The sequence below is a fragment of the Oncorhynchus kisutch genome, linkage group LG3 (genome assembly GCF_002021735.2).
Source record: "Oncorhynchus kisutch isolate 150728-3 linkage group LG3, Okis_V2, whole genome shotgun sequence".
In the NCBI taxonomy this organism is placed as follows: Eukaryota; Metazoa; Chordata; class Actinopteri; order Salmoniformes; family Salmonidae; genus Oncorhynchus; species Oncorhynchus kisutch.
The window spans coordinates 22,849,558-22,877,177 of record NC_034176.2 but is presented as its reverse complement, the minus strand read 5'-3'; the positions used below and the strand labels follow the sequence as shown (position 1 = coordinate 22,877,177).

Below are 27,620 nucleotides of genomic sequence, written 5' to 3'. Positions count from 1 at the left end.
GTATTATTGATTGTATGTTTGTTTATTCCATGTGTAACTCTGTGTTGTTGTATGTGTCGAACTACTTTGCTTTATCTTGACCAGGTCGCATTTGCAAATGAGAACTTGTTCTCAACTAGCCTACCTGGTTAAATAAGGGTGAAATAAAATAAATAAATCTCATTCATTTATACATACTGTATAACCTGCCCTCAACTAGAGTTGGGCTCTAGATGGAGATAGTTTGGTTGCCAACAGCCATATAAAATCCACAGAAGATGGAGATAGAAGGGCTAGAATACTAATCTATGAACGATTCTCTCCAGACCATGGCAGGGGTTTTAATGTATGGGTAGGGACGTCCCAAGGATCCCCGATTGCACTGACCAAGCAAGAATCAGGCTGCTGTTAGTTGCTGCATTGACAACTGAAAAGCATCGTGTCAGATGGACCAATGCAGCTGCAATGGACATATTGGGATAATCTCCAGTAGCTATCTGTCTCGGCTACAAAGCTTTCTTCAGATGTACTCGCACCCCGGAAGTCATCTTTAATCATCAAATGGAAAAAGCCAAGAACAAGGTATGACTTTTAGCCAGCTAGATAGCTGTTAAGCTAATGAAAACCTTGCAGCGTTCACGTCTCCTGGAACATTCAACTAGCTAGGTGGGTGTATTTTTGTCTAGCTAATTAGTTAGTATTATAGCTGAATAGTTTGACGCAGCTAACTTAAATGGTTAGCGACGGTAGGTAACTACGTTAGCTGACAACTCATGAGTGGCTGTATTGATTGATTTGCGTGCTAAAACGATGGCTAGCTAACGTGATGAGAAAATGGAGCTAAAAGTAATCTAGTCCTTGTCGTATAATGATAACTATGTCTGCTAGTCATATACAAGTACTGGGAAAACAAGCGTTTGGCTAGGTAACAAAATGTTGGCAGCAAGCTATTAGATTGATAGCTGACAAGCAAGGTAAATTGGGTGACATTCTGTCAGCTGCTCTATTTCAAATGTCATTACATTAGTAACCAATTGTCATGTAATTAAATGTTTGATTCCTTGAATCATGCGGTAATGTCACTCATTACCGCATGCAATTTAGAGATTTCTTTAAAGGCTATACTTATTTTTGTTAAAACGCACACTGTTCTCATACAGTAGAATAATTGTGAGTCGATCTTTTAACTGACAACTTTATTTGACTTAATTAAATAATACTTTTTGGGCAACCCGACCAAACTCGCATAAATGTAAACAAATCTGTAATTCTCATTAAATCTCAGTAAATCTAAAAGGCTGTTAAAGTTTCGTTTTTGCATATTTTATACTGAACAAAAATAAACGCAACGATTTTACTGAGTTACAGTTTATATAAGGAAATCAGTCAATTGAAATAGATTTAATTAGGCCCTAATCTATGGATTTCACATGACTGGGCAGGGGCGTGGCAATGGGTGGGTCTGGGAGGGCAGGGCAGGGGCCAATCTGGGAGCCAGGTCCAACCAATCTGAAAGAGTTTCTCCCCACAAAAGGGCTTTATTACAGACAGAAATACTTAGGTCCGGGTGGCTGGTCTCAGACGATCCCGCAGTTGAAGAAGACGGATGTGGAATTCCTGGGCTGCCGTGGTTACACGTGGTCTGCGGATGTGAGGCCGGTCGGGCGTACTGCCAAAGTCTCTAAAACAAAGTTTTTCTTATGATAGAGAAATTAACATTAAATTCTCTGCCAACAGCTCTGGTGGACATTCCTGCATTTAGCATGCCAATTGCACGCTCCCTCAACTTGAGACATTTGTGGCATTGTGTTGTGACAAAACGGCACATTTTAGTGTCCTTTCGTTGTCCCCAGCTCAAGCTGCACCTGTGTAATGATCATGCTGTTTAATTAGCTTCTTGATATTCCACACCTGTCAGGTGGATGGATTATCTTGACAAAAGAGAAATGCACACTAATAGTGACAGATTTTTTTTTTTGCATATTTGAGAAATAAGCTTTTCGTGCGTATGGAAAATATCTGGGATCTTTTATTTCAGCTCATGAAACATGGGACCAACACTTTACATGTTGCATTTTATATTGTTGTTTGTTATAGTTTTGGTTTTGTACACCAGCTGTTAATACAATATTTTTGGTTATGGAAAATATATTTCACAGTGGTTTAGATGGTACAGTGATTCTCTACACTAGCTTGTTTTGTCACAAACTGAAATTAAGTGAACTATTAGAATTTTAGGCCCCACCAGCCAGGAAATGGTGGGGAAATTTCTGCGTAGTGCATCATTAAGCTATATTTTTATGATCTGCTCTTGAATGTCTTGTCCAAGGAATGTGATTTATGCAATAGGTATTAGGCCTAGCCTACTCCTGTGTCTCTGCAGCCTGCCTTCTGGAAAAATGTGCCAAAGTGAAAAATCTTCAGTTCTTGGAAATGTTCCTCTTGCAGTTTGAAAGGAAACCCCTGCCAAACAAAGCACATTCCTAAAGCTGGAGGTTCCCTCAGCACTAGCCCTTGGTCATGACACTCAGTTCCATTATATATAAGTAATTGGACGAAGGCTTCTGTAGGGTAAGTTTTGTTAAGAGCCGCAATGCTCGGTCTGAACATAAACCGTACCGCGAGCGATAGTGTGTTGAAACCTTATCTTTCATATCGCCGAGTAATAAAAAATAAAAAAGTTTAATTGATACACACCTTTTATAGGGTTAGTGTTCCCACATGGTCATATTTCCATGTCACAGCGCTTGTTTACGGAAAACAGATGGAAGACGGAGTGGGCTATCTGTGCTAATTAGATATCTGTGTCTCCGAACACCTGTAAACGGAAGAACGATGCCACAAAGTTGTCACTGAAAAATACTGGTGGCTGCAAATGTGTTAAAGCGGGTTAAAACAGTCAGGGTGTATTTTGGATTTGTGAAAATATTTTGACGTGATATGAAAATAGAGGGTTTATGTTTTTAAAACTGGACCATAATTGAGAATCGATTTAGATGGAGTATTTGGCTGTTTTGGCTTCCAGAGCCAATTCCCCCTTTAAACAGAATATGTTTGTGCATGTGTGATTGTGTCCTCCTTTGTGAGTGGGCTCCTCCTTTTGTGAGTTGTTCACCAAAATCCCCTAACCTCCCATACAAGACTGTCCTAGCCATGTTTACTGCACTGCATAGCACAGTGTTTCCCAATCCAGCATAATAGGTACATGATAGTGTTAACTTTGCTAAGATCAAGTGTAGGGTTGCAAAATTCAGGAACTTTCAATAAATTCCCTGGTTTCCCAAAATCCCATTTGGAGGATCCCGGAACCAGGAGGGAATAAGCAGAAAAAGTCCTCCAACCAGGATATTTAGAAAACCAGGGAATTTATTGAACGTTGCCATAATTTTGCAACCCTAATCAAGTGTAGTATCTGTTCTTATCAGTTTATCTAATACATCCCCTGCCGGGGATTACTTATTAAATGGGGTTTTCAAATAGGGAGTGGGAAATGGGAGTTGCTCCACTTTATTTATTTAACTGGGCAAATCAGTTAAGAACAAATTCTTATTGACATTGATGACCTAGGAACAGTGGGTTAACTGCCTTGTTCAGCATCTACCCGGTATTGGAGTACCCCCGGGAATGGTGCACCACTTTTCAGGGGGTCACCAGAGGGTTGCCAGGTCAAATCTCTGGTCTGAAGTGAGCTGGCAACTGGAGGGTTGCTGCTGGTATCAAGTCCTAAATGCCATTGCCAGCTGTTGTGCCCTTGAGAAAGGCACTTAACCCCCAAAACAACTGCTCCACAGGTGCCCAGTGTGGCAGCCCCCTCCTCCAACCTCTCCTATCCTGTAGAGGTATGTGTATCTTTTGGACGGGTTGAGATAAAGTGGAAGTCACATTTCGGGTTGGACCTTGTGATCTTAAAAGGAAAAATGTTTTGGTTGGATCTGTTAAGACTGGCTCTTTGGCTTTGGAATATGTTTGACTGTGAGATCAGAGGTTAGTATACTCAGTGTATGTTGACTATAAGAAAGGCATTGAAGTATTACTTCACACCTGAACCTGATGGTCTACAGAAGACATTCCATCATGTTACTCTATGGAGAGTGAGCATAGACTGAAGGTCAGTTTATTCCCCAGTCTCTGGCACCCAGTCCCATTCATTCATAGCTACAGAAAAGAGCAGCCCTCTAGGTCCAGGTTGTGTGTTTGGGTGATCTGGTTTGACTCACATCTGAGCTACAGACAACTGCTACAGACAACTGTAGCCTACTCAGTATGTGTGTTGAGAGCCCATGTCAGCAGCTGGCAATATGCATTGCACAATCCAAACAGAGGTCAGATGGAGGTGAGAACAGGCCTACGCACACCTGACTGGAATGTATAGGCTTCAGTAGAACACTCATTGTTGCAAGATGTCCCTATTTCTGTGTTTTTGTTTTGCATTATAGGGGCAACTGTAAAGGAATATTCCAATGCTAATTTTTACATTATTACTGCCAATAAGTGGAATGTTTATGTTACTGTATTGTATTTCCCTTTAGTTATTTCAACATTCACGGTCTGGCCTGTCTCTTGTCCTCTGGCTGTTCAGGAATGTGTACACTAGATATATTTCAATGGGGGGTCTGAATAAACAAGCACCTCCCCACCACAGGGTTGCAACACACACACACACACACACACACACACACACACACACACACACTTGCGCACAGCTGAGAGACATTAGGCAGAGTTTAGGCCCACTCCTCATGAGCACAAGCCCTCTGCTGCTCTGCCATAAATGAGGTGAGGGAGGACAACGGGGAACTGTTAGAAAAGCTCTGGAAAGATCTCATAACTCCAACACAAGGACCAGACGGCGTGTTCTCTTTATTTGCAACTCTTTTTGATGGATTATGTCAGTTAGTCTAAGGAAGAAAGAGAATTGAAAGAGTTTTGGCTTCAAGTTGGAATTTCTTAATACGCCAAACAAAAGAGTTTAGGAAAAGTTCACTTTGTCACAGGCACAGATAATTGTCTTTAACCAGAAATGCTCCCTATGTAATTTATATTTTAAAATGAAGCAAGTATAATATTTACTCTTAACTTTTTGTCTTCTTAATTGATTAAACAATGAGAGACTTTCCAGGCAGAGAGTTGGTACTTCCATATGCACCCATCTTAAGAGCAGGCACAAAGACACCCAGAAAGCCTGTTTTGGTTTAATGGTCACATAGGCTATGCAGTGAGGTATAGTATAGCCAGAAGCAGCAGGTTGGGTTCGATCATAGGAATCTTAGGGGAGAGCATACAGAAAAGGTTTTACTGAGACCCCCCCTCGTCTCCGGCAGTATAATTTAAACCATGTCCATATCTCTAAGAACTGTATTGCCTTGCCGAGCCCTTTGGAAAGCCATTACTCTGCTAATTGGTTCACCCATTTAGCAGATTTAGTTTATTTTTAGGCTATTCTCAGTGCTATTCTTTTGCAATGTTACACAACCATTCCTTGAAGACAAAGTAAAATGTTCTTGTGCACAACACCTAGCCTATTTATTGACTTCTTGGTGTGATTTGATTTTGTTCAGGATGAAAAAGACAGCCTCATTTGTCCTTTAACACTGTTTTATAAGCTCTGCTGTCATAAAGCCCCAAATACTTTCCCTACCTTGGTCATCATGACAGCAAGGCCAGTTGTCCATGCACCTGGGTGAGATGTGAGCTAATACACATGGATTGTGTATTAAATCTTCATCTGTGACAGTAAGAACTTCTGACCGCAGAACAACCCCAGTTAGACCCAAACCAGCCAGTGACTGCCATCTAGTGGAGTTGACAGTCAGGAAATCTGAGACTGAGCAAGATGAATTCCAAAGGAGAATGCCTTGTTTTCCAGACTTGTGGAGATGAGGTGTTCTCCTTTTTATGGAAATTGTTTCAATGAAATGTATTTGATTGTAATCTTTCCACTGATGTGTTGTCCTTAACCTCTTTTGTGTGTCCACACTGAGGTGTAAATGTATGGGCATCAGAGAGCCCAGTATGAAGAAGACAGGCAGGCCGGTGGGGACTAAGGCTCAGAGTGGAGAGAGGGGGAAGACTGAAGGCACTGCTACAGGAACCACCGGCAAGGCTGCAGCCAAGACCACCACAACAGCACCACTGTCAAAGGTGCACTTCTATTATCTCCCTACACTTTTTGTTACTAAGCCAGGTACACTTCTACCATATTATCTATTAGAAACTGGATGGTTTGAGCTCTGAATGCTAATTAGCCATGGTATATCAGACCGTATAGCATGGGTATGACAAAACATTTCTTGTTACCTCTCTAATTACGTTGCGTCGTGCCTAAGAACAGCCCTTAGCTGTGTTTTTTTTGGGCCATATACCACCCCCCCCCCTTAAAAATACAATGGCCAACACCCATTTGTACATGTTTACCATGGTACCGAACATTGCTAAGTTATTCTTCTGGTGGCTGGCTGGATCAGTGGGAGTGGTATTAAAGTGATCTTTCTCATGTGATTGTTCTCCAGGTTAAAAGCAATGATGATCTGCTAGCAGCAATGGCAGGGGGAACTCCAGCTACGAACCGCACTGTGACCAAGAATAAGAGGACTGCCTCCACGGGGAACAGCAATGGTAACCCAGACAGTAAACCAAAGACTAGCACAGGTATTATCTGTTTATATCTTTATATTAGTTGACTAACCTCTAATGCTCTAGTATATTTTCATCATATTTATTATTACTCTGCATTTCATGCTTGCTCTCTTCTCTCTCTACAAGGTTCCTCAGCCAAACGTGTGACGTCCTCGACCTCCAAGGAGCCCAACTCATCAAGGGATCGTCTGCGGACATCCAGAACATCGCCTAGTAAGAAGCAGTCATCAGGGGCAGGGCAGGGAGATGTGGCCCAGGGAAAGCGCTCTCGCAGCCAGCAGCTAGCAGAGTCAGAGAACCGCATGAACAAGTCTAAATCAGACAGCCAGATCAGTGACAAGGTGGCCCTGGAGGCCAAGGTGGAGGACCTGCTGGGTTTGGCCAAGAGCAAAGACATGGAGATCCTGCACCTACGCAGTGAGCTGAGAGATATGAGGGCTCAGCTGGGCCTGGGACGGGAAGAGGTGCCCCCAGAGGAGGGAGAAGGCGGAAGGGGGGAGGAGAAGCCCCTGGAGAGGGAGGTGTCGGCCATCACAGCAGCGGACGTGGAGTCCACGCTGCTCCTCCTGCAGGAGCAGAACCATGCCATCCGTGAGGAACTAAACCTGTTGAAGAGTGAGAACCGCATGCTGAAGGACCGACTCAATGCGCTTGGCTTCTCCCTGGAGCAGAGGCTGGATGGCTCTGACAAGCTCTTTAACTACGCCTCCCTGAGCCCAGACCTGGCTGCCAGCAGCAGACACAGCGATGGCAGGTGCACTGGTACCCTCACTTCCTCTGTGGAGGGCTCTGCTCCGGGCTCCCTGGAGGACCTGCTGACGGACCAACAGCACGGCGGTTCATTGGACAACTTGGACAGTGAGTCCAGCGAGGTCTACCAGGGTGTCACATCCAGCGACGACGCCCTGGACGCCCCCTCCGGAGCCTCCTCCTCCTCTGAGTCTGAGAGCCTGCCCAGCCGAGAACGCTCGTGCCGGGGCAGCAGCGGCAACGCCAGCGAGGTGTCTTTGGCCTGCCTGACAGAGCGAATCCACCAAATGGAGGAGAACCAGCACAGCACGGCCGAGGAGCTGCAGGCCACACTACAGGAGCTGGCTGACCTGCAGCAGATCACCCAGGAGCTGAATGGAGAGAATGAGAGGCTAGGGGAAGAGAAGGTAATCCTCATGGACTCTCTGTGTCAGCAGAGCGACAAGCTGGAGCACTACGGCCGGCAGATTGAGTACTTCCGCTCTCTGCTGGACGATCACCACGTGTCCTACGTCCTGGAGGAGGACATCAAGAGTGGCCGCTACATGGAGCTGGAGCAGCGCTACGTGGACCTGGCCGACAACGCCCGCTTCGACAGGGAGCAGCTACTGGGGGTGCAGCAGCACCTCAGCAACACACTGAAGATGGCTGAGCAGGACAACGCCGAGGCCCAGGAGTTGATCGGCGCTCTGAAGGAGAGAAACCACCACATGGAGCGCATCATGGAGTCAGAGAGGCAGGACCGGGGGGCCATGGTGGCAGCGCTGGAGGAGTACAAGGCGGCGGTGAGCAGTGACCAGGTAGAGCTGAGCCGCTGCAGGGCCCAGCTGGACCAGGAGAGGCAGAAGGTGGCTGAGCTCTACTCCATCCACAACTCTGGAGACAAGAGTGACATCTGCCAGCTGCTGGAGGGTGTTCGGCTGGACAAGGAGGAGGCAGAGGGCAGGGCTGCCAAACTGCAGGAGGACCTGGGCCACGCCTGCAGTGATGTCACCAGGCTGCAGGACACCCTCAATAAGGTGAGTCCACGCACACACTATCCTACAGAGGTAGTACACTTTCCTTCATCCAACCCTTTTGATGGTTGCTTCTGTCTCCTGTATCCAACTTGTGAAAAGTTCATAAAAGTCCACTTTCCTCTACACCACCTTAAAGTAACTGTCTAGTGTTTTTAATTCATTATGAGTGAAATAGTTTTCCTTCCAATTTTTTTTATTAAGTATGTTAAAAAGCATCTTTTCTGTGTTTGAATGGTATGGGTCGTACCCAACAGCAGAATGGTGTGGCCGTATACCGGTCATTAAGAATATTCATGACAAGTAAACAGCTGATTGGCCAGCTCAGCAAATGAGCCAACATGACATCACGTTATGAGGAAAGAGAAAGCATTTTTTTAGGTGTGGTTTAAGTATTTGTTTTCTTTAATTTATGCTTATAGGATGAGTCAACAACATTATTTGGGTATGAGTTAACAGAATATGAACTTTTAAAAGTTAGATTTTCACTGGACAGTTACTTTAAAGCTTTCATAGAAATGCATCTGTCTGCTTTATGCACTCACTGGTCAGTTTATTAAGTACACCCATCTAGTACCGGGACAGACCCACCTTTTCCTCCAGAACAGCCTGAATTATTTGGGGCATGGATTCTACAAGTTGGAAAAGATCCACAGGATTGTTGGTCTATACTGATGTGATGGCATCGCATAGTTGCTGCAGATCAGATGGCGGTAGACCACCGCCACCAGCCTATACCATTGACACCAGGCAGGATGGGTCTTTGAATTCATGCTATTTATGCCAAATCCTGACTCTGCCATCAGAATGACTCAATAGAAATAAATCCATTCTAAATAACAAATGAGTAAATATCGCACCCCGTGTTCAAGAATGGCCCTTTTCTCACTCATTTGACTGTATTTGAAAACAAATTCATCTCCAAAATATTGTTATTGTTTTAAACAAAATGATTTATTATTAATTTTGAATTATATGAAAGCCCCTTGGATATTCGCGCATATATTATTAACCCTGTTATTAGCAGGACAATATATATTGGTCATAGCTCCTGATTGGCGCACAATGGGATTGCCTTGCAGTTCTCCAGCTGTATCCACTGAAAGGGTGCAAGGTTAAAGGCAGGAGGGCAGGGGGCACGGGATGGGCCGCAGAGCCACGCACAGAAGACCGACCTAGCCCATGGGGAGGGGGGGTGCTTAGTGCCAGTCTGCACGTTAAAAGTAAAACAATGTAACTAATAATGGCATATTTATAATGATAAAAATACTCTTCAAAATCCGATGTTTATTTAGTTATGGATCCATAACAAATTACTATGGGAATAAATATCGGTGAATTACAGAAATATCCTCTGTATGTAATTATTGGCGGAGAGTCACTTCATATTTTTCAATATACTGTAGGCCTACCGTAGGCGACATGAGTCTCACTAGTGTTGAGTAATGTGCTGTTAAAAGTGGTGTAAGTCTTATTTATTTAAAGAGCATATTGAAGTTAGAAGCAAAAGCCTTCAACTATTTTATTACTGTTTTGCACTGCTCTGAGACTAGCGTGGGGACGAGCGTGGGGACTGGTCTTGATAAATCAATGACATTTCTTTTCTGTTTGGGTATTGGTTAGACGACAATTATTCAATTAGGGTGTAGAAATGTTATGCTCTTAGTGTAAACTTTATTTAACTAGGCAAGTCCAGTTAAGAACAAATTCTTATTTACAAGGAGAGCCTACTCCTTCCTCCCCGTCGGGGAATTGAACCCCGGTCTCCCACGTGCCTGCATGACACGGGGATTCCTTAGCTAAATAGCCCAGCACAATTTTTTCCGTTCCATCCTAATGGAAATTCAGAGGGTTTTTCTTGGAATAGAAACACCATTTTTATTAAATGAATTAAGCAAGATTTCTTAATCAGTCTCTCATACTATTTTCTTACAAAAAAGGTTATCAATTCTATAATACAGCCACTATTGAAGGCTATCAAATGCTTCTCAAAGATGCCCTCTGGTGGTCAAACTAGCACTAACTAGCATTAATGGCACCAGTGGTTCACACTTAAATAACATGCCATAGAATTCTGCAGCACCATACAAGCTGCGCCGCAGTACGCTGCAACTTTTAAAGGACGAACCACTGTATTCCCTCACCACTGGGGGGAAGGAAAAAAAAGAATCAGTATTCATTTGGGCCATTAGTTAATGAATGAGATGATTGATTTCTTCTGTCCTGGGTGGTGTGTGCAGCTGGATGGGGAGTACCAGGACTTCCAGGAACAGGTACAGAAGCAGATGGCTGAGCAGAAGCGTGGGCTGGAGAAACAGCGCGGTGAGCTGCTGGAGAAGGAGACTGAGATCGGGGACATGAAGGAGACCATATTTGAGCTGGAGGATGAGGTGGAGCAGCACCGAGCAGTCAAACTCCACGACAACCTCGTCATCACAGACCTGGAGAGTGAGTGGGCTCGGCCCAGGGGGGGAAACATGGCACAGCATCATAGAACCACGTCATCATATCACATCATATCACTGGAGCCGCACAATGCATTTTCCACTTTTGCCCACATGGTGGCTGTCAGGCTTCTTGCAGCCTGAGGAAAGTGTGAATAGTCCTCTGTTAGAATAAGAGATTTATGTACTCGCACCTTTGTTTATTTGTGTGGTTATAAGTCACTCAGGCTAATAAAAGGCACACGTATCTTTCTGTGCTGCGTGTGAATATATCCTGTGGCCTGTTCACATGAACTCAGCCATGTATCTGCTTCCTCCCTCAGACTCTGTGAAAAAACTACAGGACCAGAAGCATGACATGGAGCGGGAGATTAAGATCCTCCACCGGAGGCTGAGGGTGAGTGGACAGGGCCATCTGAGGACCAGGGTTCACTGACACGGTCAAGCACAGCAGCACTATGGTTTGGGCTATGTTCATTACAACTGGAATTCACTAGAAAGCAATATAATGACGTTTGGTTCCCCCAAAAAAATTCAGCCTCAGCATTGAGGGCCGTATCTCATGATGCACTTGTTTGTTTTGTTTCGCTGTGTGTGTTCAGGAAGAGTCGGCAGAGTGGCGTCAGTTCCAGGCTGATCTGCAGACGGCTGTGGTCATCGCTAATGACATCAAGTCGGAAGCACAGGAGGAGATTGGGGATATGCGTCACCGTCTCCGCGAGGCCCAGGAGAAGAACGAGAAGCTGGGCAAGGAGCTGGAGGAAGTCAAGAACCGCAAGTAAGAGACACTGAGGAACACGCTGTGCTTGATTTCTCAAGTGTCTCGTCAGCTGACGCCAGCTGTATTGTGATAATTTTAAAAATAAAATAATTTAACCAGGTAGGCTAGTTGAGAACAAGATCTCATTTGCAACTGCGACCTGGCCAAGATAAAGCATAGCAATTCGACACAATTCAACAACAGAGTTACACATGGAATAAACAAACACAGTCAATAATACAGTAGAACAAAGAAAACAAAAAGTCTATATACAGTGAGTGCAAATGAGGTAAGATAAGGGAGTTAAGGCAATAAATAGGCCATGGTGGCAAAGTAATTACAATCTAGCAATTAAACACTGGAATGGTGCATTACCAAGTAGAGATACTGGGGTGCAAAGGAGCTAAATAAATAAATACAGTATGGGGATGAGGTAGGTAGATAGATGGGCTGTTTACATATGGGCTATGTACAGGTGCAGTGATCTGTGAGCTGCTCTGACAGCTGATGCTTAAAGCTAGTGAGGGAGATATGTGTCTCCAGCTTAAGAGATTTTTGCAGTTTGTTCCAGTCATTGGCGGCAGAGAACTGGAAGGAGAGGTGACCAAAGGAGGAATTGGCTTTGGGGGTGACCAGTGAGATTTACCTGCTGTAGCACGTGCTATGAGTGGGTGCTGCTATGGTGAGCAGAGATAAGGTGGGGCTTTACCTAGCAGAGACTTGTAGATAACCTGTAGCCAGTGGGTTTGGCGACGAGTATGAAGCGAGGGCCAACCAACGTGAGTGTATGGGGCTTTGGTGACAAAACGGATGGCACTGTGATAGACTGCATCCAGTTTGTTGAGTAGAGTGTTGGAGGCTATTTTATAGATGACATCACCGAAGTCGAGGATCGGCATGCATAAGTGAAGGATGCTTTGTTGTGAAATAGGAAGCCGATTCTAGATTTAATTTTGGATTGGAGATGCTTAATGTGAGTCTAACCAGACACCTAGGTATTTGTAGTTGTCCACATATTCTAAGTCCGAGTCGTCCAGAGTAGTGATGCTGGACGGGCGGGCAGGTGCAGGCAGTGATCGGTTGAATAGCATGCATTTAGTTTTACTTGCGTTTAAGAGCAGTTGGAGGCCATTAAGGGAGATGTATCTGCAGGTTTGGGTTTAACAGTGATAGTCACATTGATCAAGCTGGATGTGCTGGTCTGTATTTTCATACACATGAAATGGGTGATGTGACACCTGATGTGCCTTGGTCTGTATGTGTGTGTTTTTGTTTATCTCCTCAGGCAGGATGAGGAGAGGGGCAGGGTGTATAACTACATGAATGCAGTGGAGAGGGATCTGGCTGCACTGAGGCAGGGTATGGGCCTGAGCCGTCGGTCCTCTACCTCCTCAGAGCCCTCTCCCACCGTCAAAACCCTCATCAAGAGCTTCGACAATGCCTCCTCACAAGGTACCCCAACCTGCGAGTGTAAGATATGGACCCCTTTTCTGACTTCTAATTTGACCTGTACATTCCTAGTAATGAGCCTACCAGCATCACTGCTCCTTATACAGTGTAGTTCTATTACTGTGGGATTTCTACCTGATGTGACTGATTTTGTGTGTCTTCTTCTGTTCACAACAGGCCTAGTCCCCCCGACCGCTGCCCCTGCTGTCACATTACCACGCACTCCCCTGAGTCCCAGCCCCATGAAGACCCCTCCTGCTGCCGCCATCACACCCATGCAGGTATATCACCTGGAACATTTGACCCACTGACCCATTTCAGTGTGTTTTATTTGCATGGCGAGCTCTAAATGTAGGCATCTGGTCAAACACACACACACAGAATCCCTGGCTTACACTAGACCAGTCTTTCACACAGAACTACTTACCAAGGTCTAGATCAAATGGAGTGTTTTTAGAAGCCACCAGAGCAGTGTAGGATGGGGAGTGGTGCAGTAGTTAAAGAGTTACTCTGACCACCAGGTCAAGAGTTGTTCTATATTCGCAGTGTTTATAGACCTCCAATACTCTACAGGTGGCATTTCCTCTTCTGGCACTTTGTCACAGCTGGGCTTACCTCATACACAGACCGTGAGATGGAACAGACATTGAGTTTTTGATTGAGAGTGTTGTCCCATCACTCTAATTCCATTACCTCACTTTCCCTTCACTTATATTTTGGTAATTTTGTGGATTCTCTTATCCAGAGTGACTTACTATCAGTGCATCCACATCATCCATAGATTCTTTCTCAGTGCATTCAATTGCCCCATATATATTTTTTCTTATGTTTTAAACTCTCACACATTTTTGAGAACATAATGAGCTTCATGGCTCAAGGACAACCACCTTTGTCATGAACTTTGCGGTGCTATACAGTAGACGGACACATTCAGGTCCAGGTGGGTACCATGTAATACTGTGGATAAGAGGGGGGAAATATGAGCCTTCGATATTTTACATGCATTATTCTAGTAGAGAATCTGGTGTTCTCATATAAAAGGATCAGAGTTCAGGGGGAGATGGGTTTTTCTGTTTCCTCATACAACTTTCATAAGTCTTCAGTCTTGTTGCATCTTTTTTTTTTTTTTTTTTACCTCCTCTGCAGTCACAGGATTATTGCCAGTGGCTGGCTGCTAGTGCTGCTGTCAAAATGACCTCAAGCTGGGCCTTTTTCCAGAAATGACAAACAGTAGGCTACTTCTGTTGGGAGGATGAAGACATTTTGTATGTGAGAGTTTTAATCAAATGACTGTTGGTCTATTTCAGAGACAGTCCATAACTGGGTCCATCTCAGCAGCCAAACCCCTCTCCTCTCTTAATGACAAAAGGCCCAGCTACACAGACATCAGCATGCCAGGTGAGTCAGTAGCACAAACCAAGCTCAATGTCTGGATCTCATTCGGTCTCTCTTGGACAAAATGAGAGAGGCGTTTTAATATGTCACAGGAAAATAATACAATTTCATCTTGGACATTAGACCTCAGTGAGTCCTCATATTATGTGGCTATATCTCAGCGAGTGTGGTGGTGCCTTGCCTCAAGCAGGGGGGCTGGTGTAATTAGCCCCTGAAGAGGCGAGCGTGCAGTCAGCAGAGCTTCATGTTGAATTGAATATGTTGAGGGAGGTGTAACAAAGCACCATGGGTGGGTAAACATGAAGCCCTGCTAACTTCATGTTCAAAGGCCTATAAATGTGAACGTACTATACTGGTCATATGCTCGAATGTTTTCTTGCATGGAAAATTAACTTCCTTCCATGGTACTTGACAGTTCCAGGCCTGGAATGTTGCTTTTGACCCCACATCCCTCTTGCTTGAAAGTCATATTTGTTTCTTGACTGGTTGTGGGGTTGTTAATATTGCCACTGTCCTTCCCTCCACAGCAGAGCATCATCTTAGGGGCTCCTCTGCCAGCCGCCCTGCCTCTGCTCTGCAGAGGGTCTCAAACATGGACTCATCTAAGGCTATGGCCATATCAGGTATCAAAGTCATGGAAAAAGGAATCGACCTTGAAATAAATCCGCAATTCTTCTAAATGGTTGCCAGTAAAATTAAGTGCATTTTGAGAAAGAAATCAATGACATTTGACAAAATATTTTATTGAATTGCTTCCCCTACCATGCACACACAGCACAGATCAGACTTTTGAGGTGTCACTTGCTGTGAAGACGTGTCAGCCACACTGTATGGTTGTCTGTTTGTGTGGTGGCCAGTGTCCCGCAGGAGCAGTGAGGAGATGAAGAGGGACATCTCTGCCCCTGAGGGTGGCACCTCGTCCTCTCTGATGGCCATGGGCTCTGCTTCCTCCCTGTCCTCCTCCTCTCCCACCGCCTCCGTCACCCCCACTGCACGCAGCCGCCTCCGGTAACAGCCTTATCAGCTCCATACCTTTCATACCATACATAGGAGTCCACTTAGTCCTTTGTATGGTTAACATTCTATTTTTACCAGTTTTGTTTTCGAGACCACTTAAAGCTAGACTGATTCAATCGAGTCAAACCCAAGATCGGGAGGGGTTTGAGAGCGTGTCAAGACCGGACCAGAAAAATGCACAAAAAGTCCAATTCAAGACCATGATTGTAATTGTGTCAAATCGCCACCATAATAAGAGTTGAAAATGTCCAGTGTTTCTGTGTGTTTATATTTAGACATTCAGAATGCAAGCTGAGGGCAAATAGGGAGCCACTCTCCCAACTTCCCCACTCTTCCAACTTACTAATAGTGAGAATGCTAGCAAAGCAAGGAAATTCTGACGAGCGCAAACAAAGCTTGAGGATATTTTTTCAACAGAAGTAAAGGACGTTAATGTTGAAGTAGGAAGCCCATGTAGGTAAAAAGCTATTAAGTGTGGATAGTAGGCCTGATGAAGTGGTTTTATGCGCTTACTGAATGGGAGCTGATAATTATTAATGGTCTCGGGAAGAAATGACGAGTCCTGATTTGTCCGAGACCTAGTCGAGACTGAGACACTCAATGTGTGGTCTGGAGACCGGTCTCGAGTATTACAACACTGATTTTGACTATAGCATTTAGGCTTCAATGGACTTTGTGGACTAGCCAGGTACATGGAATCTGGATATGTGTATTAATTCAAATGACTCTCTGCCCTTTCCTATGTGACGTGTGTTCAGAGAGGAGCGGAAGGACCCCCTCTCTGCGCTGGCCCGGGAGTATGGGGGTTCCAAGAGGAACGCACTGCTCAAGTGGTGCCAGAAGAAGACTGAGGGGTACCAGGTATGTGTTGTTCAGTCAGAACAGACGGGTTGGGATGAGAATGATATCTCGGGTCATTTCACCTCTCATGTCACTGACTCGCCTGTTGATAATAATTTATTTAGTTAAATATCTCAACAGTGAGACTGTTCCAAAGGATGTTTTTTATTTTTTATTTAAAATATATCTGGTGTGAGGCTCATTAATGACAGTCTAATTCAATAGCGTTGAATAGCGTCAGAATGTCCTTTATTCCTCCAGAGGTCTAGTTGATTGAGTTTTAAAAGCCCCTCTCAGACACCTATATCAGTGCATCCTTTATGCTCTCCTTTTCAAGTCCTAAACCATTCTAGATGTCATGAGGTCTTGTCAGTTTTATTGTGTTGTCCTTATGGTTCCTCTCCTACTCTAAAGCATGGGATTGGACCAAGCGTCATCCAGAGAGGGAATAAACATTTAGCTACTATAAATCAACTATATTGATTTGTTGAATTTCTATCTAGGGCACGTTTTTAAGACTCACTCTATCATATTGAAACAGCTTTGTTTTCAATGGTCTTGTTGGTTCTGGTGCAGAGAGTGAATGGTCGTCATGGTTCCCCCTTTACAGAGGTCCTCTTCAGGAATTGTGCCAAATTACACACGTCCTTTCAACTGCCTGACAGAAAAGCTGTGGTTTGCCTGGCTGGGAGGAGAGCATTGGGATGTAATGCATTGCGCTAGTGGGATGGAAACTAACCATCTTTGTTTTCTGTGGGGAATTATTTTGTTGTTGCTGTAGCTGAGGAAACAATCCTGCCAGGATTATAATGTGCTAACAGATCTAGTTTCTATCTCACTATTTCTCTCTACCACACTTGCTGTCTCGACCAACTAAGTGCTCGGCTATGAAAAGCCAACTTACATTTACTCCTGAGGTGCTGACCTGTTACACCGTCTATAACCACTGATTATTATTTTACCCTGCTAGTCATCTTATCTGCTGGTCATCTATGAACGTTTGAACATCTTGAAGAACTATCTGGCCTTAATGGTCATGTACTTTTTTAATCTATAGCCGGCAAAGCCAGAAGAGAACTGGCCACCCCTCTGAGCCTGGTTCCTCTCTAGGTTCCTGTCTTTCTAGGGAGTTTTTCCTAGCCCCTGTGCTTCTACATCTGCATTACTATATCTGTATAAGCACTTTGTGACAGCTGCTGATGTAAAAAGGCTTTTTTTAAGGATTGATCATTTCATTTGATTAGATTAACTTGAGCAGACACATCATACTCAATAAACATACACTAAGTATACAAAACATTTAATAACACCAGCTCTTTCATGACATAGACTGACCAGGTGAAAGCTATGATCCCTTATAAATGTCACTTGTTAAATCCACTTCAATCAGTGTATGAAGGGTAGGAGACAGGTTAAAGAAGGACTTTTAAGCCTTGAGACAATTGAGACATGGATTGTGTACAGTATGTGTGCCATTCAGAAGGTGAATGGGCAAGACAAAAGATTTACAGTGCATTCGGAAGGTAATGACCTTTTTCCACATTTTCTGTTACAGCCTTATTTTAAAGTTGATAGATAAATAAAAACTCTACGCACAGTATCCTATAATGACAATGTGAAAACAGTTTTTTAGACATTTTGAACATTTCAAAAACAGTTACATTATTAACATTAGTATTCAGACCCTTTGCTATGAGACTTGAAATTGAGCTCAGGTCCATCCTGTTTCCATTGATCCTCCTTGAGATGCTTCTACAACTTGACTGGAGTCCACCTGTGGTAAATTCAATTGATTGGACATGATTTGGAAAGGCACACACCTGTCTATATAAGGTCCCACAGTTGACCGTGCATGTCAGAGCAAAAACCAATGATGACCGCTTGTCTGTCAATGTTGGTTATTGAATTATTTCATCTGAGCTCCTAGAGTGTGCAGCTCTCCTTTTTCAAGTGTTCTACTCCACTAACCAGCATCGCCTAAACGGGTGTGAGTTTATTTCGCTTCCAGAGCAAAATCCAAGCTATGAGGTCAAAATAATTGTCCGTAGAGCTCAGAGACCGGGTTGTGTCGAGGCACAGATCTGGGGAAGGGTACCAAAACATTTCTGCAGCATTGAAGGTCTCCAAGAACACAGTGGCTTCCATCATTCTTAAATGGAAGAAGTTTGGAGCCACCAAGACCCTTCCTAGAGCTGGCCACCTGGCCAAACTGAGAAATCGGGGGAGAAGGGCTTTGGTCAGGGAGGTGACCAGGAACCTGATGGTCACTCTGAGAGAGCTCCAGAGGTCCTCTGTGGAGTTGGGAGAACCTTCCAGAAGGGCTCCACCAGGCAGAAACCAGTCCTCAGTAAAAGCCACATGACAGCCCGCTTGGAGTTTGCCAAAAGGCACCTAAAGGAAACTGACCATGAGAAACACGATTCTCTGGTCTGATGAAACCAAAGACTGAACTCTTTGGCCTGAATGCCAAGCGTCACATCTGGAGGAAACCTGGCACCATCCCTACTGTGAAGCAAGAAGGTTGCAGCATCACGCTGTGGGGATGTTTTTTAGCGGCAGGGACTGGAAGACTAGTCAGGATCGAGGGAAAGATGAACAAAGCAAAGTACAGAGAGATCCTTGATGAAAACCTGTTCCAGAGCGCTCAGGACCTCCGACTGGGGCGAAGGTTCACCTTCCAACAGGACAACGACCCTAAGCACACAGCTATGACAATGCAGGAGTAGCTTCCCCCTTGAACTTTGTGACCTTTTGCCACATTTCAGGCTTCAAACATAAAGATATAAAACTGTATTTTTTGTGAAGAATCAACAACAAGTGGGACACAATCATGAAGTGGAACGACATTTATTGGATATTTCAAACTTTTTTAACAAATCAAAAACTGAAAAATTGGCCGTGCAAAATTATTTAGCCCCTTTACTTTCAGTGCAGCAAACTCTCTCCAGAAGTTCAGTGAGGATCTCTGAAGGATCCAATGTTGACCTAAATGACTAATGATGATAAATACAATCCACCTGTGTGTAATCAAGTCTCCGTATAAATGCACCTGCACTGTGATAGTCTCAGAGGTCCGTTAAAAGCGCAGAGAGCATCATGAAGAACAAGGAACACACCAGGCAGGTCCGAGATACTGTTGTGAAGAAGTTTAAAGCCGGATTTGGATACAAAAATATTTCCCAAGCTTTAAACATCCCAAGGAGCACTGTGCAAGCGATAATATTGAAATGGAAGGAGTATCAGACCACTGCAAATCTACCAAGACCTGGCCGTCCCTCTAAACTTTCAGCTCATACAAGGAGAAGACTGATCAGAGATGCAGCCAAGAGGCCCAGGATCACTCTGGATGAACTGCAGAGATCTACAGCTGAGGTGGGAGACTCTGTCCATAGGACAACAATCAGTCGTATATTGCACAAATCTGGCCTTTATGGAAGAGTGGCAAGAAGAAAAATCCAGAATGTCCTTGAGTAGCCCAGCCAGAGCCCGGACTTGAACCCGATCAAACATCTATGGAGGGACCTGAAAATAGCTGTGCAGCGCTGCTCACCATCCAACCTGACAGAGCTTGAGAGGATCTGCAGAGAAGAATGGGAGAAACACCCCAAATACAGGTGTGCCAAGCTTGTAACGTCATACCCAAGAGGACTCAAGGCTGTAATCGCTATCAAAGGTGCTTCAACAAAGTTCTGAGTACAGGATCTGAATACTTATGTAAATGTGATGTGTCAAGAACTGCAACGCTGCTGGGTTTTTCACACTCATAAGTTTCCCTTGTGTATCAAGAATGGTCCCCCACCCAAAGGACATCCAGCCAACTTGACACAACTGTGGGTAGCATTGGAGTCGACATGGGCCAGCATCCCTGTGGAACGCTTTCGACACCTTGTAGAGTGCATGACCTGATGCATTGAGACTGTTCTGAGAGCAAAAAGAGGTGCAACTCAATATTTGCAATGTGTTCTTAATGTTTTGTACACTCAGTGTATACGACCTCATTCTTCAGAGAAACGAGGTCATTCTCATAAAACAGCTTGTTCTTGGGGAACACAAGCCTGTTTATTTGAGACATTATAGCCACCAGTAGGATGAAGCAGCATGGTGCTTTTAGGACCAAGGTCTGGGACCTGACCCAGTTATATATTGTATTATCAATACCAAACTCCTCCTGCATCCCACATGTCTTTACACTGTACATTTGCACTACAATGAAAATAACCCTTTGCCCCTCTTTCTGGCAGAACATCGACATCACAAACTTCAGCAGCAGCTGGAACGACGGCCTTGCGTTCTGTGCTGTGCTACACACCTACCTGCCTGCTCACATCCCCTACCAGGAGCTCACGAGCCAGGACAAGGCAAGCCTACCTCCTGTGGTGGTGGTGGTGATGATGAGTAACAATGTGTCAAAGAACTATGTCCAGATTTCCATCCAACCATTACATGTGGAAGAATTACCTGACTAAAATAAGTCACAACAGGGTTTATGGAAACAGGAAATGTTGGTGCATATTCACAAATGTCAACAGACAATTTGTTTCGTTCGACCTGGTGGGATCTTTTTGTGACTAAAATGAATTATTCAAGAAATGCAGTGGAAATGCCTTTATGTGCAAATATTGATATAATAACATCATATCGAAGTAAATTCAGAGTCACAAGATAATATGGGCCTACCACCACCACGTGGAAAAGAATAAAAAGTTTATTTGTGTTTGAGTGTACGGTAATCATGCAAATTTACAATAGGCTAAATATCAAAGGTAGGCTATTATGTGAATGCTGATGACATGATGATCGGTGCTTGGCTGCCAAATATTAAATAAAATTCTTGTTCTTTTAAAATCATATAACCCCCTGTCCACTTTCAGCCAAGTCTCGAGAGCGTGTGCTAAAACCAGGTTGTGCAAGTTTACTATTTATCGCAACAATTTTTGTGACAAAATCATCGTTAGAGTTGCAGTTGCGATGGAAGCCCATTTAACTTAGATTTTTTTTATTCGGTACATGGGAACATAACCACAAGTCATTTTATCTGCACCATGTCGGCACGCACATGCTTTATCTGCACCATGTCGGCACGCACATGCTTTATCTGCACCATGTCGGCACGCACATGCTTTATCTGCACCATGTCGGCACGCACAAGCTTTATCTGCACCATGTCGGCACGCACATGCTTTATCTGCACCATGTCGGCACGCACATGCTTTATCTGCACCATGTCGGCACGCACATGCTTTATCTGCACCATGTCGGCACGCACATGCTTTATCTGCACCATGTCAGTTTGATGGAAACTCTGGTGGGAAAATGTGCATATTGTTTTTATGTAGGTTTTTGAATATTTACATAAATCTCTCACCAATTGGATGAGAACCTAGCTATTGTTTACAGTTGTCTCATTAATCTGTCATCAGGGATCATTATAGTGTGTTTTTGTCTCCCTATCTTTAGAGGCGAAATTTCACACTAGCCTTCCAGGCTGCAGAGAGTGTGGGGATCAAGTCCACTCTGGTAAGTGAAAGATTAACTGAACTGAATATTTTCACAGGCTTATATTCAAAACTATATCTGACATGCTTAAAAAAAATCTAATTTTTAATAGAGAATCTTTCAGGCTCATTTCACCTTTAAAAATCACCACAATGTCACTGGCAAGGTTGTGAATTGTGGCCTGCTATTCTATTGCATGTTGAGGATGGTATGTTTTCTGTGATGCGTTGAGATTGTGGACTGTACTCACTGGCTCTTATAGGCAGACTCCTGTAGAGAGGATCTTTTAGATGAAACTGCCTTCATTGAGCAGGCTTGCAGGTGCAGCTGTCCAGCATCACCTGGACAGCTATTTTAGCCCTTTTCACAAAAGAAGTCCTCACATGAGTGTATTTCACTATCCATAGCTAGGTATAATATAATTGTCCTGACATTTGTTTTATGGGTTCACTTGATTCCAGAAATAGAAGATGCAAGCTCTTATTTTCAGAATGTATGCCACAAAAGCACTTTTCTGACCTCCACAGTTATTTCTAGTCCGATTATGGATCTCTGACCTAGACAACAACAGCATGTTATTTCAAGTTTTTATATAAATAAATGATACAAAAATGAACAAATGGCAAGGACTTTTTCCAAGGCATTATGTGTCTTAACGACAAAGCTTCTGTCACCCCCGTGGTCTCATTCTCTGCTGCAGGACCTCAATGAGATGGCCAGTACTGAGAGACCAGACTGGCAGAGTGTGATGACCTACGTCACGGCCATCTACAAGTACTTTGAGACCTGATGTGATTTCCCCACCCAACACTGCAAGCACAACCTGCAGCCCTGCTCGGAAGCTCCTCTGACCTCACTGCACCTCCAACACTTCAACTCGACATTCAACTCTGGTGTTATAGCTCACTTCACTGAACCACCCTTCATCCCAGCCGTGCCACACGCCGGCCACTCTGTCTCTGGTCTAGAGGCCTGCTAGTTTTGAATCGCCATAAGAAACATACAAATAAGCTCACTGCAAGCTATTCATAATATTGCAATTGTGAACAGTCTTGCCCTTTTCACTGACACCTTAAGTGTGATGGACACACAGATTAAGGGCACTTCAAGCACCTATTCAGGGCCTGCTCTGTTGGGGATTCTATTTTTACTCTGATCCGTTACTGGATAACCCGGTTGAGATGACCCTTAATCCAAATGATCTGGTTAAACCAGTTGGAGAACATGCTACAGACTATCCCAGTCGTTGTGCCTTGCACCCAGCCTTTACTCTTCTAGCCAAGGGGTTATCCAAAATGTTTCAGCCAAACCATACCCATTGTGTAGTATGTTCATGGCACTTATTTTCTATGGAAATAAGAGGGCCAAATGGAACACTTTGTCAGTTGCAGGTTCCTCTTTTATCATGGATTAAGTGCCTGTTTAAATCACATCACTGACTTCCTAAGAGGTTGTAGCAGAAATGTCTCAATGAAACTGTTTCAATGCTCCATGCTTTCAAAGCATCTTTGGAGAAATCGAAGTGAAGCTTTTTAGAAACACTAGTTATTCAGCAGTTATATGAAAAACACTAGCTACATCATAAGGGATAAAGCTGTCAGGTGCTCTCACGATCACCTGTTAGATTCAAGCTACAATGTTGATGTGCTTTTGGTCTGTTTTTAGGAGCGTGAACATTGATACAGTAGCATTTTGTATTGGTAACAGAGACCAATGAACTTTACGGGACCAACACAATGCCTCTCCGTGACAGCTTTCTCACATAGAACTGTCTTAATCCTGAACCAAAAAAGGAATGTGTTTTTTCTTTATGTGAAGTCCAGGGCTAGACTTGGCAAAAGCCCTGCTTCTTGGTGATTTGATTGGACTGTTTGGCCAGGATGTTGAGTCTCAAGGTTGAACATTCTTCATAGTCACTTTTGTTGTCGTCATCAATCAAGATTGGGAAAGTTTTTCAACTGCAAAATGCATCAGTTTTGCTGCTGGACCCAAATGTATTAACATATTGTTAGTGTTGACACATTACTTCCACCAACAGCAGACTGATTTGCATTCCATACATTGAACTCCCAGGATTGTTCACAGTACAGTGCTCTTGAACTACAAGATTGATGTGTTATTAGATACTCTGAGCTCAACTCACAATGGATTTAACTAATCGTGTGTGTGTGTGTGTGTGTGTGTGTGTGTGTGTGTGTGTGTGTGTGTAAACAAACTTTTTGTAAGTTGATATATTGCCAGTAACATTTACCTAGCCTACAAAGAAATTTGCACAGCGAATTATAACTACAAGAAATGCTTAAGTAACACCTATGTAAATTATATAGCTATCTTCACCCAATTTACTTCATTGATATAAAGCCTTACTAACATTAATGTGGAACTCAATTCTATGTAGTTTACATAGTTGTCAAGAACGATATTGGAATGAAGAATGACTGTCATGTTGTGCCTCTGCTTATTAGTTTCTGTGGGTTTATTAGTGTGGTTTAATCCACCATCCAGTATAGCGAAGCAAGTGTTAGAAATGTTAAAGGATATTATATATACAAAAGTATGTGGATACCCCTCCAAATGAGTGGATTCGGCTATTTCGGCCACACCCGTTGCTTTCAGGTGTATGGAATCGAGCACACAGCCATGCAATCTCCATAGACAAACATTGGCAGGAGAATGGCCTTGCTAAAGAGTTCAGTGACTTTCAACCTGGCACTGTCATAGGATGCCACCTTTCCAACCAGTCAGCAGGGCAGAAATTTGACAAACTATAACTGCCCCGGTCAACTTTTAAATTTTTTACAAATTGTGAAGTGGAAATGTCTATGAGCAACAACAGCTCAGCCGCAAAGTGGTAGGCCACGCATGCTCACAGAACGGGACCTGGAGTTGGCTCACAGACGTTGCCTGGAGTGGTGTAAAGCTTGTCGCCATTGCACTCTGGAGCAGTGGAAACGGGTTCTCTGGAGTGATGAATCACACTTCACCATCTGGCAGTGTGACAGACAAATGTGGGTTTGGCGGCTGCCAGGAGAACGCTACCTGCCCGAATGCATAGTGCCAACTGTAAAGTTTGGTGGAGGAGGAATAAAGATCTGGGTCTTCGGGCTGCTTCCAGTGAAGGGAAATCTTAACACTACAGCATACTGACATTTTAGACAATTCTGTGCTTCCAACTTTGTGGCAACAGTTTGGGGAAGGCCCTTTCCTGTTTCAGCATGACAATGCCCCTGTGCACAAAGCGAGAAATATCTAGAAATGGTTTGCACAGAGCCCTGACCTCAACTTCATAAAACACCTTTGGGATGAATTGGAACGCCGACTGCAAGCCAGACCCAATCGCCCAACATCAGTGCCCGACCTCAGTAATGCTTTTGTGGCTGAATGGAAGCAAGTTCCTGCAACATCTAGTGGAAAGCCTTCCCAGAAGAGTGGAGGCTGTTATAGCAGCAAAGGGGGGGACCAACTCCATATTATTGTCCATGATTTTGTAATGAGATGTTCGACGAGCAGGTGTCCACATATTTTTTGGTTATGTAGTGTATGTGACCAGTCTATGACTTCATCACACTGCTGCACTGATATCTCTCATAAGCTCATAACATAAGCTGGCTTGTTGCCTTTCGTTTGTTTCCAACCACACTACTGTATAATTTCAGAATGGCACAGGAAGCTGTGGATACTCCCTCGTTGCCGTACCACCTTAGTTTAGGCCCCCATACATCTACGATATAACACACTTGCATGTGGCGATGAAACTTTTGAGGGACTTTAAAAAAATAAAAATTATATTTTTTAAATATATTTGAAAGCACATTTTCTCCGGTCTGCTTGCCAGGCACTGCATGGTGATTGAGGCACTCACTGACCAAGCACAACTAGGAGCATGGGTGGTCGTTTTTTATTTTTGTCGATCAGTGTGGTTGGAGAGTAAGACTGTGCGGTTTAAGTTGTAGGGAGGGATTGTATGGATGAACACTAATTTGTGAGAGCGCATGAGCTGTGATTTTGTTATGTACAGTATTTACTGTTGAACATTGCATAGTATGTTACATCTAAATCTCATGTATTTATATCTCCCATTGCCATTACTGCAAACCTGTGGCTAAAATCTGACATGCATTGGATCCAAACAGTAGTTGGTTTGCTATGATTCTATTATGTGAAGCTCCTCTGCTACTTCTTGCCAAGTACACAATGTAATAATACTTGGGTGGGTGTGCTTATATTTGTCCTATTTCACACATGTACAAGTGTGTATTATACGCATGTGAATTTGAAATGTATTTTGCATATCCCTAAGACACCCTCGGAATGTCTCTTGATCATGTTCCAATATACATTGGTATTGATAAGTGGTACAGTGCCATCAAAGTATAGTACCCCTTGACTTATTCCACTTTTTGTTGTTACAGCCTGAATTCTAAATGGATTAACTACATTTTTTTGATCACATCTACTGCACACAATATCCCATAATGACAACGTGAATGCATGTTTTTAGAGATTTTTGCAAATGTATTCAATTAAATACTGAAATATCTCAAGTTGTCACACCCCTGAGTCATTACTTTATGGAAGCACCTTTTGTCAGTGATTACAGCTGTGAGTCTTTCTGGGTAAGTCTCTTAGAGCTTTCCACACCTGGATTGTGCAACATTTGCTCATTTTAGTATTTTTTTTATTCTTCAAGTTCTGTCAAATTGGTTGTTGATCATTGCTAGAGAACCCTTTTCAGGTATTGGCATAGATTTAAGTAAACTAACTCGGCCACTCAGGAACATTCACTGTCTTCTTGGTAAGCAACTCCAGTGTATATTTGGCCTTGTTTTAGGTTGTCTTGCTGAAAGGATTTTTCTGTGCTAAGCTCAATTCTGTTTCTTTATTACCCTGAAACTCCCCAGTCCCTAACTATTACAAGCATACCCATAACATGTTGCAGCAACTACTATGCTTGAAAATATGAAGTGGTACTCTGTAATTTGTTGTATTGGATTTACCCCAAACGTAACACTTTCTTCAGGGGAAAAAACATACTTTTTTTGCAGTTTTACTTTAGTGCCTTGTTGCAAACAGGATGCATGTTTTTGAATGTTGTATTCTGTACAGTCTTCCTTCTTTTCACTCTGTCAATTAGGTTAGTATTTAGTATTATCACAGCCAATAAACTCCATGCAACCTATTATGTGAGTTGTTAAGCACATTTTTACTCCTGAACTTATTTAGGCCATAACAAAAGGGTTGAATACTTATTGCCTCTGTTTTTAGCTTTTCATTTTTGATTATTTTGTGTTTTTGACATTATGGTGTTGTGGGTAGGCCTGTGACACACATCTCAATTTAATCCATTTTAAATGCAGGCTATAACAGCAATGTGGAGAAAGTCAAGGGGTGTGAATACTTTCTGAAGCCACTGTATATGTTGTAATTTATGAGGACTGAAACTTTTCCCTAACATTATAGTCTGATGTTTTGACATTGTATTATCTATCATCTTGACATATCACCACTGAAGAACATACAGTTGAAGTCTGAAGTTTACATACATTTTAGTTTGGAGTCATTAAAACTCATTTTTCAACCACTCCACAAATGTCTTGTTATCCTAACCAACTTGCCAAAACTATAGTTTATCTACTTTGTGCCTGACACAAATCATTTGTACCAACAATTGTTTACAGACAGATTATTTCACTTACAATTCACTGTATCACAATTCCAGTGGGTCAAAGTTTACATACTAAGTTGACTGTCTTTAAACAGCTTGGAAAATTCCAGAAAATTGTCATGGCTTTAGAAGCTTCTGATAGGCTAATTTACATCATTTGAGGCAATTGGAGG

General features: G+C 43.3%; 1 protein-coding gene and 1 pseudogene across 2 annotated transcripts; both read left to right on the top strand.

The window, feature by feature from the left end:
- The first annotated feature begins 322 nt into the window (after positions 1 to 322).
- LOC109878196 (cytospin-A) lies at positions 323 to 27,365 on the top strand. 2 transcript variants are annotated; one of them, XM_031819187.1, is made up of 16 exons: positions 323 to 561; positions 5,961 to 6,120; positions 6,489 to 6,627; positions 6,742 to 8,384; positions 10,622 to 10,829; positions 11,149 to 11,222; positions 11,428 to 11,603; positions 12,871 to 13,037; positions 13,212 to 13,315; positions 14,342 to 14,432; positions 14,957 to 15,052; positions 15,287 to 15,437; positions 16,205 to 16,307; positions 20,528 to 20,644; positions 21,744 to 21,803; positions 22,483 to 27,365. In XM_031819187.1, the coding sequence occupies exons 2-16, from the start codon at positions 5,971 to 5,973 to the stop codon at positions 22,570 to 22,572; spliced, it is 3,369 nt and encodes a 1,122-aa protein (XP_031675047.1). In that variant the 5' UTR covers positions 323 to 561; positions 5,961 to 5,970; the 3' UTR covers positions 22,573 to 27,365. The 2 variants fall into 2 exon arrangements, with proteins under 2 accessions (XP_031675047.1, XP_031675046.1); XM_031819186.1 differs by having other exon boundaries at positions 324 to 561; positions 12,871 to 13,055.
- Positions 3,361 to 3,528, top strand: LOC116372056 (uncharacterized; annotated as a pseudogene).
- Positions 27,366 to 27,620: the final 255 nt, after the last annotated feature.